Below are 18,508 nucleotides of genomic sequence, written 5' to 3'. Positions count from 1 at the left end.
CAGAACAGTCTTTAACAAGATTGCATTCTGTATTGTCCTGACCCTCAGGACACTATAAACTACATGCAGTTCTACCTGGTACCCAACCAAAAGGAAACATTATTCCAGGGCAGTTCCTTACTACAGGCTTTTGAATGCCTTCCCTATGCTACAAAGGCTGAGCCAGGTTGTGTGTACTCGCACAGCAAGACTTTCTCCCAAAGAATGTTTTGGGACTTAAGGTATACTGTATAGGGACAGTTTCACAGGACAAGCTCCACACACGTTGCAGCAGATGGTGGACTTTCTAGCATTGAGTGCCGACATTCCAGTGGTGAGATCCAAAGGCCTGGTGCTCTGCATGTGCAATATCACATTCACCTTCTGTGTAAGGAAGCATGGCGGCAACCACTTCCCACTGTTCTGCTAACCATAGTCTTGTGACAAATAGCCTTACAAAAATCATGCACCTGTTAATCTCCTACTTTATCAGTATTTAGAAAACCAGAATGGAGATCGTGAGCAGAGTTCCCCCCACTTCACACATTGGTAGGAAATTCTGCAGGAATTGTTTGACCTCATCTGTGAGGTATTGGGTTGTTCATCCTTAGACCCCTCTTCCACTCTTGGATGACTACTTGCTGCATCAGATCACTACATGGATATTCATGAGGTCCAGATCCCAAGGAGAATGTCTTTATGTTGGATTGTACAGGGGCATTCACATATGCCTTCCATCCGTCTTTTATTTTCAAGGTCCTACAGAAGGTGTGAGCTAGCTTACTATGTCTGGCCTTCCTGGATAGTACTACTCAAACTAAAAAAGTTTGTTTATTGGACCTGCCATCTATTTCAGAAAGCCACCATCTACCTCCCCCAGAGAGGAGTCCTATCCAGTGATGGAATGGTGCTCCACTATATTCTTCTATTGATCAACTTGAGTGCATGGTTCCTGACAACTAAGTATTCACACACGTATGCAGCGAACATGATTAGTCTGGCAGCTAAACTTAAGAAGTAGTCCACCATATCTCAATACAAGCAGCAAGATGTTCAAATTCGGTCACTGGGTACTAGTGACATGCATATAATCGCTAGATATTTTCAATCATTTGGTGTGACATTTTCTTTAAAAACAATTGTCACTTAAAGCCTCAATGCATTCACTTTTTTTTTTTTTTTTACTTCACTCTGTAAAAGCTTTGAGACACTCTTTAGAAGAAAGTCTGCATATAAGATTAGAGTGATTAGAGGGTATTTTGGAAAATGTGTTAGGAACATATTTTTCAAAGTTCAGGATTTTACGAATTCCACTGTAGTGAATAGAGCCATCATTCAGACTTTGATATTGGGACCATCTTTCTAACTTTTTTTTCTTGAAAAAGTTACCAATACCTCAAACACCTTGATTATAGCCAGTATCTCCTAAGAGATTTTGAGGCCATATTTCTCTACAGCTTACTGGTTTACTGGCTTAATTTTGAAGTCATCATAGAAGGTAACAATATCCATAGTCCCTGATAATTAAAAGCAGTCCACCATTCATTCCCTGTCCTTCACGTCGTTTTCAACATATTAAGTAATGTGATTGCTGCACTCTTGGTATTCTCTAGAAATCCACCTCTGGGTAAGTAACCCTTTATCTCTGTTTTTCTGTTTTCTCGAACAACAAAGATCTTAGAAGCATTCATGCCAGGGCCTTCTTTATAAATTAATGTAATTTTAGACATAATCCAGGTGGCCTTCTGGCTCCTTGAGATGATCCGGTGGTGGTCTGGCAGTTTGAATTCAGCATATGACATGGTCCACAAATTTTGTTGGACTGTCTTCAGCTCTCTAATAGCATGAATACAACCTTCTTGAATGACACGATTCAATATATATGCCTACCTCTGTTTATGTAAAAGTCTATAGACCTAGTCTTTGGTGTCCCTCAGGGCTTCTTTCTAGCTTCCGAGGCTCTTCAGTGTTGAGCTGCTGCATCATCTCACTTGGTCTCATGGGTTACTTTTCCATATATACACGATAGTAAAATGATCATGCGCTGGGTAATGTAGTGGTGACAGCAGGGAGATTATGGAAGTGCATAGAGGAGCCTGGGGAGAGACTGCAACCACTGTCTCAAACTAAACTCTGATAAAACTTAGGTAATGTTGACATTGGTAAGGAAGATCATCTGTAGAACTTCAATATTTTTCCTCTGATATGGGGTTGTGCTTTTAACCTGTTTGAGTGATGAGGGATTTCAGTTTCCTCTCTTTTTACTCAAACAGTTGCTATCTCTGACTGCTTTTTTGCAGTTAAGGCTACTATGAACATTAGTACTTTTTCTCTGTTGAGATGTACTGCTGAAGTTATCGTTGTAAGGAGGCTCCAGGTTAGACCATGGTACTTTTCTATATCATGGTTCCAGGTTGTTTAGAATTCAGCAGATAAACACAATTTTGAAAGACCTTAATTGGCTCCATGTTTCTGACAGTATAGCACTTTATGTTAGCAATTGAATAATCAATATCCGATCACCTTTGTTTCCAATACATGACATGTTGAGATACCTTTGGACCTGAGCAATTAGCTCCTGAGGCCAGGTTGCTCCTCCTTGTGTGTGCTCCAAATGATTAAGCTGGTGAAAGGTGGTTGAGTTTGTTTTTAGCATTAAAGAAATGAAGTGCTTTACCAGTTGCGCTGAGTATGACTTCTGTCCTCCGGTTAAAAGGAAGTTTAAGATGTTGCTATTTACACAACACTATAGATCCTAAACTTGCTTTCTGTATCTGCCCAGAAGCAAATTGGCTTACTGTCCAGTAATGACTAATTTAAGATATTAAGTAATGCTGCAGCAAGTGATTTATTGATGAGATACTTTAACATTTTTCATTTTCAGGCTAAATTTGATAGGATGTATTTTATGTTTCTCTTTACATAGTTCCGATGAAAAGAAAACGGCGGACGTCTCAATGGGGGAGAGGTATAATCAAGAAGAAAAAGCCAATCTATTTTAAAAAAGATGAGGATGACGACAAGGGTGGAGATTCTGATAATCCAGAAGAAGATAGCGAAGTTTTAGAAAATGGTGAATTAGAGGTCAGCACTGACTGCCATGAGGAGAATGGTGATGAAGCTGCTGAACTATCTGTGAATGACGAGTCCTCTTGTGATGTGGATACGCCAAAAGAGAAGTTATGCATAAACAGTACTTTAGAGAAAGAAAATTGTTATGCTCCAGGGGAAGAGGAGAGTTCCAATGAGTCTCTCTCAGTGGACAGCTCAGTTTTGCTTAAGACTGGAATAACTTCAAGAAAACAGTCGCCTCCTGAGGGAGCTTACATAAATGGTGATGCTTCAGCAGACAGTTTGGAGGGTTTGCCTCTTTCAGTGTTGTGTAATGGCAAGGCAAAGGGGGTCAAAGTTGTACACCTTTCTGGGAACAAGCAAAAATCGTCCGATGTGGAGAAGACAACAGAAGAGCCTGAAATGCACAAATTACATTTGTGCAGTGTAGCCCACGACAGTGGTAATGTCAAAAGAACACATCCAGAGGTAATACAATTAGACAATACTGGAAATACTCTTCGGGACCCAGTTATAGACAACTCTGAAGCAGATAAAGAAGGTAAGTTAAATGTTCTACATAGACATTAGTTTTCCATGTGTTTTTTGGGGCAGATATTTAGTCATTGTTTTTTTCTGAAGTCCTTCAAATGTTTCCCTCCTCAGCCAATATTTTTTGTCAACCTGTCTGTTTATTTTGCTTTGAAGTTCAAACAAAATTTGGTAGGGCAATTGCTAATCTATCTAGAACAGTTCATAGATGTGTATACTACAGTAACATTCACAAAGCAGCATAACACACTTTATACAAAATGGGGCAAACAGTCAAAACTGCAGAATGCAATTTGGCAGCCACAATACAATAACATCACTTTCGAAAAATGCAGCACTAAGCACATCACCACCACAACAAAATGCAGCACAGCACATATTCACAAACATTTTTGACAAACATTACCTCTTCCAGAAACCAGATGCTATAATAATACAATGCTAAAAGATGCTTGCAACAAGTTCTACCCTACCCTAACACTAAGGACATGACCTGTCACCAATCAAAAATGCGTGTGTTCTGTCCCCAGATAAGCTTCTTTGAGAGATAATCTAGAACTCCTATTCTACTGGCATTCTAGACAACCACCTAACCTGTCTTCCCATGGAGCTGACCTGTTCTGAAATGTATTATAATTGGAGGTCCAAATAGCCTTTATTACCCCAATGTACACTGGAGTGCAGTAGCCTTTTTGTTTGGTTTAACATTTAGTGGTGCTTACACCATTCATTGCAAGAATATAGAAATCTATAAAGTATATGCATACTGGGCTACAGCAAGCCTCTTCAGCCATTGGCTTATTTGAGTGTCATTTCCATTTCAGATCAACCCACAGTCTGGCACACACAGACTAGGCAGTGGGCCTGTCTCCTTAAATCGGTTGTTTTGACATTGTCATAAATTTTTGGGGAACGGTAAAAGCTTTCAGAAATGCTCCCGCGTGCCACCAGCTGTATAGCACATCCTAATACTGAGGACTATCCATCTCGCCACAGTCCACTTCTGTTCTTCCATTCTTTGCCATGGAAATTCACACAATAAGCTGATCGCCCACCTAGTGGTTCTTGGTACAGCATACACACAAGAAACATCAAGTCCCAGAAGAGGTTCCACTGTTGCATCGCATACTGTTTCGGAGAGAACTGTGGGTCAAATCTTTTATAAAACCTTCTCACAAAAAGTGATCTAAACAAGGACAGTTGGTCGAACAAAGTTGTCCACCTAATGCAGGTCTCTTAAAAAAAAAAAAAAAAAAAGGCCAAAAGGGCTGACAAAGACTCTTTAATAGTGCGCACTGCAAGGCCTTGCTGGGCCAAAGGCAAAACAAATAATTGGACATCAGTCAGTTTGGCTTGTAGGGGTCTACCTTGCGAACCCCACACCAGACCAGAAATTTGTCCCAGTGCCCACATAGATGGACTTTGTGGAAGAGAGCCTAGTGGGAAGACAGACATCCACCAGCAGCAGGTCAAATACAGTTAACTGCCACTGTTCAGTTCGCATGCATGGAGGAGTAGATTGTGCAGGTCCTGGTGAAGGGCCCTGCTGCTGTGACAGGACATCCTCTTAAAGTAGAAGCAATATCAGAGAGCAGGTGCTCATAAGGTTTGGGTACCGCACACTCCTGGCCAATTCTAGAGCCCCTATAATCATCTGAGCCAGGTCATGATATCTGTATCCAGTATTGGTGTCTGGGGAATATTCTAAAAGTGAAAAATCTGCGGTTAGAAGTATCCATCAGAAACCGTCTATTGTCAGGTAGCTTTCGAGACTGTTATCTGTTTTTTGGATTGATTTACAGTTCGTTCTCCTAACCAGTAACCTCTACGAGGAGGATGGTATAAGGGGTTCCTGTTCCACAAATTTAGCAAAGATGCCATTGCGTAGCGAAAGTACACAGATGACTAGCTTCATTCTGCCTGTTAGCAGTTATCTCCCAAAACTGGTTTTCCTTCCTGTCTACTTTTTCTGATCAAAGCCTGCTTTACCTGCTGTTTCATCTAATCAGATTTTTATTTGTATAGATTTTGTTTTACTTTTATGTTCATTTGTTCCTCATTTATGTATTACTGTCTATATGTATTGCTGCCTGTATCTCGTGTGCAAAGAGTCCAATAATTGTGAAATATACATTGCAACACGAATATGTTGTCATATACAGGAGAGGGTCAATGATGGAACTTACCTACCCAGCATGAATACATAGACCAATGAGCTCTAGCTCATCATTTATTGCAATGCCAATCATTTAAACTGGGAGCATGAGTAGAGGGGTTATGGCGCAGTGTGTGCCTCCAATTGTGTTAACTGGTTTGATGAAGTTGCTCTTTGATGCTTTCCACTTTACCTCAGTAGTTATTTTATACTTGTTTTTATCACGTTTGCCATTTCACAAACAACATAATGTGGCACTAGTACATTACTGTATACTGTGAGGTTATCGCTAAATGACAGGTAATTGAGAATTTGGACTTCACATAATCAAAACAGTCTTCCTCATGGCCATTACGTCTGGTGGAAGAGTGACTGAGCTTCGGGCTTTATCATCCAACCCTCCAAACCTTTCCATTCATCCTGAAAACTGGTGCTTTGTAGTGTAGCCTCCTTTCTCCCAAAGTGGTCTCTCCATTTCATGTGGGCCAGTTCATCAATTTACCTACTTGTTACGCTCCTCCACATACCTCTAAAAGTGAAGAGCAACTCTACTGTCTGGACCCAGAGAGCTTTGTTGTTCTACCTTAAACGCACAATGGAGTTCCGGGTGGACGACCAAAATTGTGGGGTATATCTGAGTGAAGAAAGGACAGGCCATGCAGCAGTGGACTGTCTCCACATAGGTCATACTGTGCTATGAAATCTGCTACGCACTGGCCAAAAAGCAGCTTCTAAGGGCTTGCAAGCTACAGCTAAAGCTGTGACCACTGCGTTAGCAAGTGGCGTTCCAGACCTGGACATCTGTCAGGTCTCTTTGCACATGTTCACAGAGATCTGCTGCCTGGGCAGTCAGGTCTATAGGGATGGGCACTTCGTCCATCTGGTCCTGCAGGACTTCTTGTGTGAAATTATGCTGCAACCCACTTCCGTGGATGGTTCTGCTTGGGTGTCTATTCTAAGGTAAGGAATCCGCAGCTAGGGGTATACATCAGATGAACACGTTATTTACCTTGGGTAACATCTTATCTGGTAGCAGCTATATCTAGCCACAGATTACTTACCAACCCACTGATCCTCCCTGCTCTGCGAACACATTTCTAGGGACAGGGCTGTTCCCTTTCAGGGCCCTAGTTTTCCTCATCATTGGTCAGTGTTCTTCATGGCTCTGCAGTTCTCGTGTGACAAGTTGTGAAAAGAAACTGACGTCAGCACGCCTAGGTGACACCTATACAAGTATTGTGGATGTCAGCTTCGGTGTGGACGACACTGACAACACACGTGGTGCCATACAATGCCACCTTCTGGCACGCAGGGGAACTGCTCACGGAAAATCTTCTGGATCCAGTCTGACGCCTGGGGAAATGATAAGATGAGAAATCTGTGGCTAGATATAGTCTCTACCAGTTAATGCATTACCGAAGGCAAGTAACTTGTTCTTTATGGTGGAAAACAAATGTTGGCATTTGGTGGACAAGCAAAAAAAAACATTGTATTTTGAAATATGTGCAGTGGATGAAATGGTGACTGCAAAATCCCTACACAACATGAGATCTGGGCTCTGCAGATCATTTGATGACATTCGATCAATGGTATCCGGTTTAAACATCCTAAACCAAGTTTTGTGGATTCTTAGTTCTTTTTAATTTTTGGATCTAAATTGGCATAAATAATATCAATAGGCTATCCTTCTTTCTCAGCTGTTTAAAAACCAGATAGAGTTTGTGGCTCATCAGTTTTTCTTTCTTGATGGCACTTGACAAAGCCTATGCATGATATCAATATGTTTTTCAAGCCACTCTAATCACACACAGCCCAGCGCTACTTTTTATTACATTATCATCTAGTACTGCAGGTTTTACATACATTGTACAGAAATTGGTCGGGAAATTGAGCAGAAACCAAACTCTACTGTCTCATGCCCAGTTATTTCATCACTGAAACATCACCTAGGCTTAAGTTGATTGGCTTTGAGCATGTCTGTATGATCTTAGAGTGTGTACCTGGATAATATGCGTACATCTACATGCACCATACAAAGGTCAAACAGATTGGCTTTGCCAGTGCCAGTTGAACATTTGCTTTACAGTTGTAAACTAATTTAGACATACAGTGGTATGTGCACCTCCAGACCAAAAATATATTTTCTTCATGAAAAACTTAAAATGCATACTCCTCAAGTCATCCTTTCAGAAACGTTTTTACTTGTTTTTGTCCTTAGATTAAATATTTGCCTATGGCCCTTGGTCTAGGGAATAGTTTTTATTTCCATACAATCTAATTTCTTATAAATGAATGGATTTCTTATTGTTTGTGAAAACCAGGTGTTAGCCACTGCAGCCAAATGTATATGCTGTCAAAGCAAGCACCCAACATTTGCCTGCTCATTAGTACCACAAGGCAAATAGATGACTGTAAGAACTGGGGTCTCTAGCTGGCAGTCGGTTTTCACCCTGTCCAAGTAGGGACCCTCACTCTAGTCAGGATAAGGGAGATACCTGCTCAGATAATCCCTGCTCACCCCCTTGGTAGCTTGGCATGAGCATTCAGGCTTATCTCAGAAGCAATGTGTAAAGCATTTGCACATAACACACAGTAACACAGTGAAAACACTACAAAAGGACACCACACCAGTTTTAGGAAAATAGCCAATATTTATCTTTTTAAAACAAGACCCAAATACGATAAAAATCCAACATACAGTGATAAAAATATGAATTCTTCAAGATTTATTAAAAAATACATAGTCTTGAAGTCAATAGCTCCACCTGAGGCTATCACGGTGTCGTGATCAACAAAACCAACAGTTCAGGCCCAGGTTGGGAAGACGTGCAAACAGTACCTTGGATTTGTAGGGCGTTATGATCCTCACGTGAGCTCTGGAGAGCGGCATCAAAGGGGCGCAGTGTCCGTTCCAGAGTTGGTGCAGGAGTCGTCGGGTCCTTGAAGTCACACACGTTGCAGATCGAACTCCGGACTGATGAAGTCAGGAGCGCTGGCGTGGATGGCGTTGGGGCTGCAATGCGAAGTGGGACGATGCAACATGCTGTCCCTTTCAGCTATCATTACGTGAACTCATTTGCAAAAGGTTTGTAGTTGCCCTATTATTTGCCCACTGCTCTTTACAGCATTGATTCCTAGGATGTGTTTTTGTTTGGTGGTAAGAGATCTAGTTAGTGGGAAAGTTAAATACTTCAAAAGCAAGAGACACAGGATTCAGTCCTGTTTTTCCCATTTTCAAATTATTTAATCCTTTTCCTCAGTTTTTCCTCATTTACCCATATGTCAGCATTTTGGAATTGTATTTAAGAAGTTTGCAGTGTGTATTCAAGAAGATGTATTCTTTCATATTGACCCAAGCTGATGCTCCTAAATGACCCTGATACGAAGGGTCTTCTCTTTTCATAATGACCCCTTTCTCAGCGATGTGCAATGAGCCAGGGTTTTTGCACTGTGGCATTGCATTTGTACTGTCAATTGTTTTTTATATCTGCTGATTGGATATGCTGTAGTTTGCTACTTGTTTAGTATAAAGGAAAAGCTATTTGAGGCAATCATCTTGTTACATAGGGGCATTGCACACAGAAAATGTACTTTGTGTCCTGCCCTATCTTTAACTAACACAGTTGCTCCTCCGGTCTGGCCCCCGTTTCATCCTATTCCCACATTACGCGGTGTTGGTCCCCCTAACGTTTCAAGCCTCTTTTTGCTGAGCACTCTGCAACAGATAGCATTTTGTCTATCAGTGCTTCCAGTAGTAATCTCACTTTTATCCGGATATGATGAGTGGCAAAATGAGACAACTACAGTGGATTCTACAGTAGGAATGCAGCCAATATTCACAGCTGTTGTCTAACCACATTTTCCTGTCCCAAGTTTGGTCTTAGGACAGTTTCCCAAACTGTGGGTCATGACCAGTTTCAGGTGGGTCCTGGAAGTCCAAGCTACAATAAGGATGCCTTTAAGTTCTAATCCGTTTTGTCACATTTGCTGCGCTTCGAAGACAGGGGTCAAATTTCAGGCTATGTATTCTGACAGTGCTGCTTATGTTTTTTAAAAATGGGGATTGGTGTTTACAAACTCCTCTCACTTTGCCACAAAACTCACTTTACGTTTCTTTCCCTGACTGCAATCTTGCTGAGTTACAGGGTGTTGGTTGACATTTTTGTTACACCAAAACGTAAATATCTGTAAATGAAATGAACTGTACACATTCAGCAGTTAGGAAAGCAAAACATTAAGCACATTTTTTGTAACTTTGAAGTGTGATGGAAGCGAGATTTTAATCAGCTCAAAGCAAATAAAGACACTTAACTTGGTGATGCACAAATGACTAATATTCTCTGAAACCTGACTTCCACACATTCTTTTTTTTGTGCATTGTAATCTTATCAGTAAACCGCATGTCTGTGCAAATTTAGTGGTCATTTCAGTGGAAAATGCAATGTCTGTAAATGACAGTGTGCTTCCATACAATACTTTAGTTACATTGAAAAATTGCCTGCCTCATATCCATTAAAGCTAGTTGGGTCACAAAAGTTGGTTGTTCTCAAAATTGGTTTGTGTTTCTAAAATGTTTGGATCCATTGGCCTAGGATCTCCATTGGAAGTCGTTGAATTGAAGACTACTGACTGGACGGCAATTTAGACATCAAGGGCTGCAGAGGACTGTGGTTACATGCTGCCCATAAGCTGTGAATTGCATCTAGAAGTCTGAATCTGCTCAACATATCAAATCAGTGAGTTATTGGGATGAACCAATACCCACCTTCCATCAGTCTCTTAAAGAAGTATGCAATTCATAACAATCACCAACAATACACCGAACTAAAATGATGTAGGTGTGCGGAAGGTCAACACCTCTTTCTGTAAAACCAAAGCATATTGGACACTAGATACAAGGCTATGGGATGGTGCTGGATGCAGTCCACTTAGCAAGAAAAGTAAAATCTACTGTTAGATTACCTAAACTACTTTGTGTAGGTCAAACGCAAGAACGAGCTATATAAACTCTTGTTCAAAGAGAAATTCTTTCATTGGGAGACTTTCTAGATTGACAAGTCTTCAACCAGCATCATCCTAAAATGTGTGAGGCTGTGGTCCTTTTGTGTTTGTGATTGGGCTTTTTCTGGCATGCATTTCCTATCACATCGACTTTTTTTAATACTTAAAAAAATCATGTTTGCTCTATTAACCTGAGTTCAGCAGACCAGAAGCTTGCACTTGGGCGTACTTGATTCCCACAGCACCTTATTTTAGTGCCAATGTTTGTACCTGTTAAAGGTTCCTTACTTATCCCATGATTACTGTTATGTGAAGAGTGAATTTCTATCTCAGCTGGGATAGGGGTGAAGGGTGCTTCTAAACCCTTTGGCGACAGACATGAACCCTCTCACTAACGGAGACAAGATGGCCACACCCTAGGGGTAACTTATCCTTGTTTCTAAAACATTTTTGGATTGACATACTTAATGTACCTTGTGCTTTTAATGAATCATAAAAAAAATCTGCAGGCCATTCCCTGGTTTAGAAATATTCAGTGTTAGTAAGGTCTAAGGGTATCTGCTGTTTCTCCTCCATTTTCTAAGGTGCCCTTCGATTTCTTTATTCATTATTTGGGATCCTTGTGCTTCAGAGTTTCTTTATGGATCTGGCAATCTTTTTTTCCATCTCAACCATTTGAATGTGTTCATTGGGATCCTATCTTGTTGATGTTTAAAATGGCTAATGGTTTGTCTTTGTGAGCCTCAGCCTTGCTGTAGTTTGAACTGTATAGCACTCAAAACTGTATTGGCTTTGGCTATCACCTGTGCAGGGAAGATCTGGGAAATGCAGGTCCTCTATGTGGGTCCTTCTTTCCTTTTTCTTGCCAAACATTTGATGCCTAGGCTGCAGCTGGCCTTTATGCCTTATCAAAAGTAATCTTGCAATTACACCTTAACCAGAAGAGACTGTTGCTAAATTATTTTCTGCTGCTCCAACCTTTAAAGGCAGACTGACTCCAGAGATTCTTTGATAGTAATTCCCTTGTGTGTCGATGGGTGTTATGCATCTCAGCACCTGATCTCTCACCCCAGATGTGGCAGTGAAGCCCTTATATCTGCACCATTGATGTTGGTTCCTTTCTTTCTGCACCTTCCAATGCAGATCCGGAGCTCCTTCACATCATTTCAGACTGACCCTTTTCTTTTATCGCTCAAATTTTCCAGTGTTCATGGGACATGTCCCCTCATAAAATGATAGGGTTTAAACCTTGCAAAGACTGCAATCTACAGATGTTAGTAACAGACACCCGCAATGTCTGTCTGTGGTGTCTTGGCTCCAAGTACAACTTGACATCCTGAGAATACTGTGTGGAGGTGAACAAGAAGGCCATCCATTCGTCAAAGAAGTCACGTCAAGGGCACCGTTGCAGTCTTGCTTCCCAAGCCGCACTTGTGACATTCGTCTTCGAAGTCCAGTGTTCTATTAATTTGAAAAAATCCAAGAAGCACAGGAAATCAAAGCATGGGTTCCCTTTGTCCCTCCATTCCCACCATTCAGAGTTCCTCCCCCAAGTCCCTCTAGGCCACAGAGTTGTTCCCTTCACTCTGAACAGATTCCTCCGTTGGTCCCAATGCCTCTGATCGCCATTGGCGATACATCAGCAACCCTACAAGTTTAAAATGGTGTTGAACAGAAAATGTGGTACTCCACAAGATCCATCTAGAGCACCTTTGGGCCCTAAGGATCTGAGATACTCTACTGTTGGATTACTGCTGATGGATCCATCCAGACTGCTGACTGTGCTTCTTGACCTTGCTAATCGCCAACCTAGTCTCCAAGCCTCACTCCGCTGACTTTAGCACTGGGGCAATGTCCAGCACTGCCCCCAGCGCCACAACCTCAGGTCTTGACGTCAGCCCTGGTGTCACTGATGTCATAACCAGAGTTGATAGTTTCAACACTCAGTCGCCACCAAAGCAACGGTCTGGCCTCCACATTATGACCATCACAGAGCCGCCATGGCACAGCCAGTTGCCGCCAGTCGACAGCCCGGCGGTGCTATCTGTCTTAATCCGCAAGCAGCGCTGCCCTGGGGATTACGAGTCCCCTCTCCACCTGCTTTTGCATGGCGGTTACACTGCCATGCAAAGGCTGGCAGAGGCGGGGTGCCAGGGCCCCTGCACTGCCCATGCACTTGGCATGGGCAGTGCAGGGGCCCCCATGGACAGCCCCGTCATGCTTTTCACTGCCTGAATTACAGTTGGTGTCAATGTTGTGGCCTGTATCCCGCTGGGCCAGTGGGCGTAAACGCGGTTTCCGCCTGCTGCACCAGCGGGAAACTCATAATAGGGCCAGTGGATGGAAAACCGGAGTGGCGTTTCTCCATCCTGAAGATTTTGGTGGGTGGCCTCCGCCGCCTGCCAACCTCAAAATGAGGGTCTGAGTTTCCAGCCCCAAGATCACACAAGACACACCTGTACTTGGACCCAGAACTCTCCCAAACTCATGCTAATGATAACAATGGTTATGAACCTTATGACAGTGAGAGCATATTTGTGGACTTACAGGATGCCCAGTGTACTGGACGCTTCTCCAGACGTTCCTCACCTAATTCTGCTATGCAGCAGAGGGGTCTACCTCTTTTGCCTTAGTGATTAGGAGGGTGGCAGAAGTTTTGGACCTTACAGTGCCCACCACAACAGAGGTAAAAACGAATAAAAACAAATGTTCTAACTGAGGTGCTCAAACCAGACAAAACAAACCAAGAACCTTTGTTTCCATTTAATGAAGCCCTTACTGATGAGCTGATTGGCAGCTGAGCAAAGCCAGCATCTTGCACACCAGTAAATAGTCAAGTGGCAAGGCAACATAGATCTGCTCCCATGGATCTGGATTGATATATATATATTTTTTTAACCCAATTTCCCACTCCAGAGAGCTTGGTGGTGCATGCATCCACTAGTCACCTTAACCCTAATGTGACTACCCCCCTCCTGGCCCCCCGAGAATCAAAGTGCATGTAGACATTCACCAAACCTATATTTTCTTTCACCAGCATTGCTGTGCTAATTTCATCCAGTGATACATTTCTTGCCTGGTTTCCAAGATGAAATAAAGCAACCCTGCAACACCTTATCTTGCATGCCCAGGATCCAGCAAAATACTCTGTTTGCTTGGACCAAGATACAGCTGATTGTCTAGGTAGTGCATTCGGAACGAACAATGTGCTTAGGAGACATGCCTAGATTCACTCCATGGGCATCTCTTCTGATATCCAACAGTCCCTCATGGACATGCCCATCGTAGGCTGTATGCTGTTTGTAGTAAAGATGGATATGTCTTTGGAAAGATTTAAAAAGAGCGAAGCCACCACTCGCTCTCTAGGCCTAACTCTGCTTGTTTCTCCAACAAACTACCCTTTTGAGACTTTGGCTTGGGATACCAGCAAATGCAGCAACAGTAAGTACCTTAGGTACAGCAAATCCTCCCAGTCCTTTCAAGGTAGAAACCAAGGATCAAGCCGGCAACATTGTACTCAAAAGCCAAGTCCTGTCTCCTGTGACTACTGCAAAACTGCTTTCATTTCACACGATCGCCCGTTGAAAGGCTGCATCACCTTCCACCTCCCCGGATGTAAGAGCATCACTTTTGAGCAATAGGTGCTCCAGATTCTGAAACACAATTACTTCTTGCCTTCCTGTCACATTCTCTGTATAAGCCACCTAGACAGCAACAAATCCCTGAGCAACACTGCTTCACGCTCACAAGGTGATGCTCAAGCTCTCTTGGCCAAGGGAGCCATCAGCGTTTGGGAGTGGCTTTTACTCCTGGTTATTTCTTAGTCCCTTACAAGGATGGAGGGTCTCCGTCCTATCCTCGATCTGCACCCTTTGAACTTCTTTCTCCAGAAGAACAAATTCAAAATGCTCATATTGGTCCACTTTCTGTCTGTCCTTGATGCAGGAGAATGGATGGTGGCAGTGGATTTACAGCCCAAGAGCACTTCGTTTTCCATGCTCCACTTTTGCCTAACCAGTGCACTTTGGGTGTTGAGAGGTGGTGGTGGGGATTGCAGACCATCTTTGAAAGTTGGGCATACCAGTCATCCCATAACTCAGTGACTGGCTACAGAAGGCTTGTTTGCATCAAGCAGCTGTGAGCTACTTCCAGACAACAGACCTGCTTACTTTGTTGTCAGTGACACCTGACTTTCACAACAGCTTAATTAATCAACAACTCTCAGCATACCTGGAGGAGTATAAAATCCTGGATCCTTCGGATTCAGAGCTTTCCACAACATGGAGACCACAATGGTGGCGGTCACAGATTCCATTAGACTTTCTCTGGATGCAGGTATTACATCCATGCTGGTGCAGCTTGACCTAAGAACAGTTTTTGACTCTTTCCCCCATGCCGTGCTGATTTGCAAGCTGCATGCAATAGGCATCTTTCAGAAAGCTCTTCAGTGGTTCATAGACTTCCTAGAAAACTGAACACAGACAATCTCCCTTAGCTCCTTCAAGTCACGTACAATGCAGATCAACAAGGGGGTCCCTCTGGGCTCTTCCTTAAGCCCTATATTATTTAATATCTGTGTCCCCTTGCTCAGATTGTCAAAGCATGTGACTTTGAGATATTATTGTATGCTGATGACACCCAGCTATTCATCTCATGTGCTTTTCTGATATTTACCTCCGCCTCATCGAGTCCAGGACATTCAATCTCTGATCCTGATGCTTCAGCCCTTGACCTGGGTCTGAGTGACCGCGACTCTGAGGCTTCTTGGCCTCCTGAAATCTGCTTGTGACTACTCCAATTGACACATGCAGGCTTGACAGGGGGATCGGAAGTCTCACTGGGCTCAACACCAAGGGGACCTATCCAAGTGCATTTGGGTGTCTGATGAGCCTCTGAAAGATATGTGAGAATGGCTGTTTGAGTGCTATTGAACAAGTGGCAAACCCTTCACCAGAGCTAACAGTTGTGACGTATGCCTCATTTGCTGGTTTGGGGATGCCACCTGGGAGATGTGGAGATCAGAAGACTGAAGGAAGCTGATCCCTCAAATCAACCTGCTGAAGTTAGAGGATTTGCTTGGCAGTGAAGGTGTTCCACCCAACCATCAAGGCGGAAACAAGTGCAGGTAGTCATGTACAAGACAACTGCCATGTGGTATTGCTTTAGACAGAATGGGGTAGTGTTGTAGGTCCTGCACCGGGAGGCCCTGCATCTCTGCAAGTGGCTGATCGCTTGGGCCATTTCTCTGACATTGCTGCATCTGTCCGGATCTGTAGATGTCAATTCCACCATTGCCTAGCAGATCCCGAATGGCAGTTACATTCAGAAGTGGCACAGGGTATCTTCCAGCCCAGGCTCGATCCATTCGCCACCACAAAGAACGTGCAGTTCACAGACTTTGATACATTGGGGTTCCCAAGGCAATAATCCCTCAGAGACAGCATCTCACCTGTGGCTCAGGACTCATATGTGCCTTTCCACCCCTGCCTCTCCTGCCTAGAGTACTGAAAAAGATCAAGAAAGATTGGGCCATTGTCATACTAGTCGCACCAGACTGAGTGAGGAGGGTGTGGTACCGAGAACTTCTGGCAATGTGCGTTTGTTCTGCTATCACACTGCCCCTTCAAGAGAACCTGCTTCTGCTGCACCACAGTTCTGTATCTCAGCCTGCACAACTTACACCCCAGGCATGGAGACTGAGCAACGATTGAGCAGCGACAGTTTATGATCTCCCTCCTAACGTGATTGGTGTGATCTCTTGGCAGCCGGGTGTCTATCCATCAAAACTGTGTATGCTGGACGCTGGGAGAAGTTTGTTCTCCAGTTGTCCCCAGTGACACAAAACACTTGAATGCAAGTTTGTCTGATACCTTATTTTGTTTATCTTTAGCCCAGTTGGACCTTGCTTTGGCAATAGTTAGTTTAGCCATCGCTTTTCAAATCGCCTGTTATGATGCATTTCTTGAAAGGGCTGATCCACATGTTCCCACCAACACCATTTGCAGTGCTGTAATGGGACATTAACTTGGTTCTGATTTACCTCATATGTTCTCACTTGGAACCGAAGCAAAGCTGTCTTCTACACCTGTTGACTATCAAAACTGTCTTCCTCATTGACATTACCTTGGTGAGGCAAATGAGCATATTCTAGGCCCTGTCTGTCCAGCAGCCACATACATCATTCTCCTCAGGGAAATTGTTGTTGAAACGGAACTCCTGCCTAAGGTACACCATTAGGATAACACTAGAGAATCCATCAACTTGCTGGGTTTCTGTACTCTACCTTCTGAGGAATACTTCCACCATCTTGACCTGAAGAAGGCTCTCAATTTTCACATTGATTGGACCATAGACCATGGTTTGGATAAGGAACTGTTTGTGGGTTTCTCTGGTGTGAAAACTTAGAAAGCGGTGCAAAAGAGAGCAATCTCCACATGGATTGTAGTATGTAATAAAATCTGCTATGGGTGAGCCAAAATGCAGCCCCCAAAGATTTGTGCTGTCAATCCACCATAGAGTCCAGACTGCTTCCAGTGCGCTGGCGCACGATATGCCGTTCTTGGACATCTGCTAGGCTGCTACGTGGGTGGCACTTCACATGTTCATGAAGCATTATTGTCTGGACAACCAGGTCTGGTGGGATAGGCATTTCACCCAATCTGCCCTGCAGGATTTCCTGGTTTTAGCCATTTCACAGACCCTCCACTTTAAGAGGTACTGCTTTGGTATCTATTCTGAAGATGAAGAATATGCGGTTAGAAGTCTCTCTTAGAAGAACAAGTTAATTACCTTCAGTAACATCTTTTCTGGTAGAGACTAACCGCAGATTCCTCACCGACCCATCCATCTCCCAGTTCTGTGAAATGGGCCCATACAATCCATTAATAAGTTCCCACGTTAGCAGTCTGCACATTGGCTCATTCGGATTTGTGTGTTCTGTATCCAGTGGCACAGAGATCAGAAAGAAACTGGCATCAGCGTGTGGAGGTGGCATAGAAATAGGTGTCCCGACATCACATCTATGGCACGACGGATCTGACGAAATCGAGACCTATCAAGGCATAAGGGAATTGCTATTAAAAAAAAAATCTCCGAATCCAGTTTGGTGCTTGGTGAAATTGTCCAAGTGAGGAATCTGCGGTTCGATGGAGCCTCTCCCAGAAGATCAAGTTACCCAAGGTAATTTGTTCTTCTGGGCCTAGTCTGATGCCTGTTGGTACTTTTTTCAAATGATTGATCTACGGAAAGGCAGAAGAAGTGCGTCAGAAAGAGTAACTGTTTCCTCTCTCGATTCTAATTGAGGCATACTAGATCATATTTTGTGAGTTTTTGACTATAGGCTGTAACTTGTTAACTATTTTGAACTCCATGTTATACTGAAGCGTGACAATTGTATGCGAGGAACTGAAAGTACAATAATTACACATTTTTATTGTAGCAGAGGCTTCCACTTTCGGAAGATATGTGGCTGATCCAGTTGATTTTTCAAGGCCAGTTTTCTAACATGCTGCTTTTTCTCAGTACTTTACTTCAAGCCCAGGTTGGTAATTGATGTGCTTATGTAAAGGAAAGCCCAGGCGTTCACTTAAAAACTGAGAGAAGGCTGGATTCAAAATTGGAGTCGCATTTCCGTACTAAACTTTGCTCTATTTTATTTTATATTTAAAGTGTTAATCAGCAAAACACAAAATGAGAAATGTTTTTAACCAGTTATTGAAAATTCATCTTAAAATATTACATTTTAATGCTTAGCTAAGGTGTTTTCTCTGC

General features: G+C 43.0%; 1 protein-coding gene across 5 annotated transcripts in view; it reads left to right on the top strand.

Moving 5' to 3' along the window:
* ATAD2B (ATPase family AAA domain containing 2B) overlaps positions 1 to 18,508 on the top strand; it is a 546,820-nt gene that overhangs the window by 475,956 nt on the left and 52,356 nt on the right. For all 5 annotated transcript variants that reach the window (XM_069236016.1, XM_069236015.1, XM_069236018.1 and 2 more), the window contains one exon: positions 2,906 to 3,592. In XM_069236016.1, the coding sequence (XP_069092117.1) occupies positions 2,906 to 3,592 (687 nt within the window). The remainder of the gene's footprint in view (positions 1 to 2,905; positions 3,593 to 18,508) is intronic.

This window comes from Pleurodeles waltl, chromosome 5, assembly GCF_031143425.1.
Source record: "Pleurodeles waltl isolate 20211129_DDA chromosome 5, aPleWal1.hap1.20221129, whole genome shotgun sequence".
In the NCBI taxonomy this organism is placed as follows: Eukaryota; Metazoa; Chordata; class Amphibia; order Caudata; family Salamandridae; genus Pleurodeles; species Pleurodeles waltl.
This window is presented reverse-complemented; position numbering and strand designations above follow the sequence as displayed.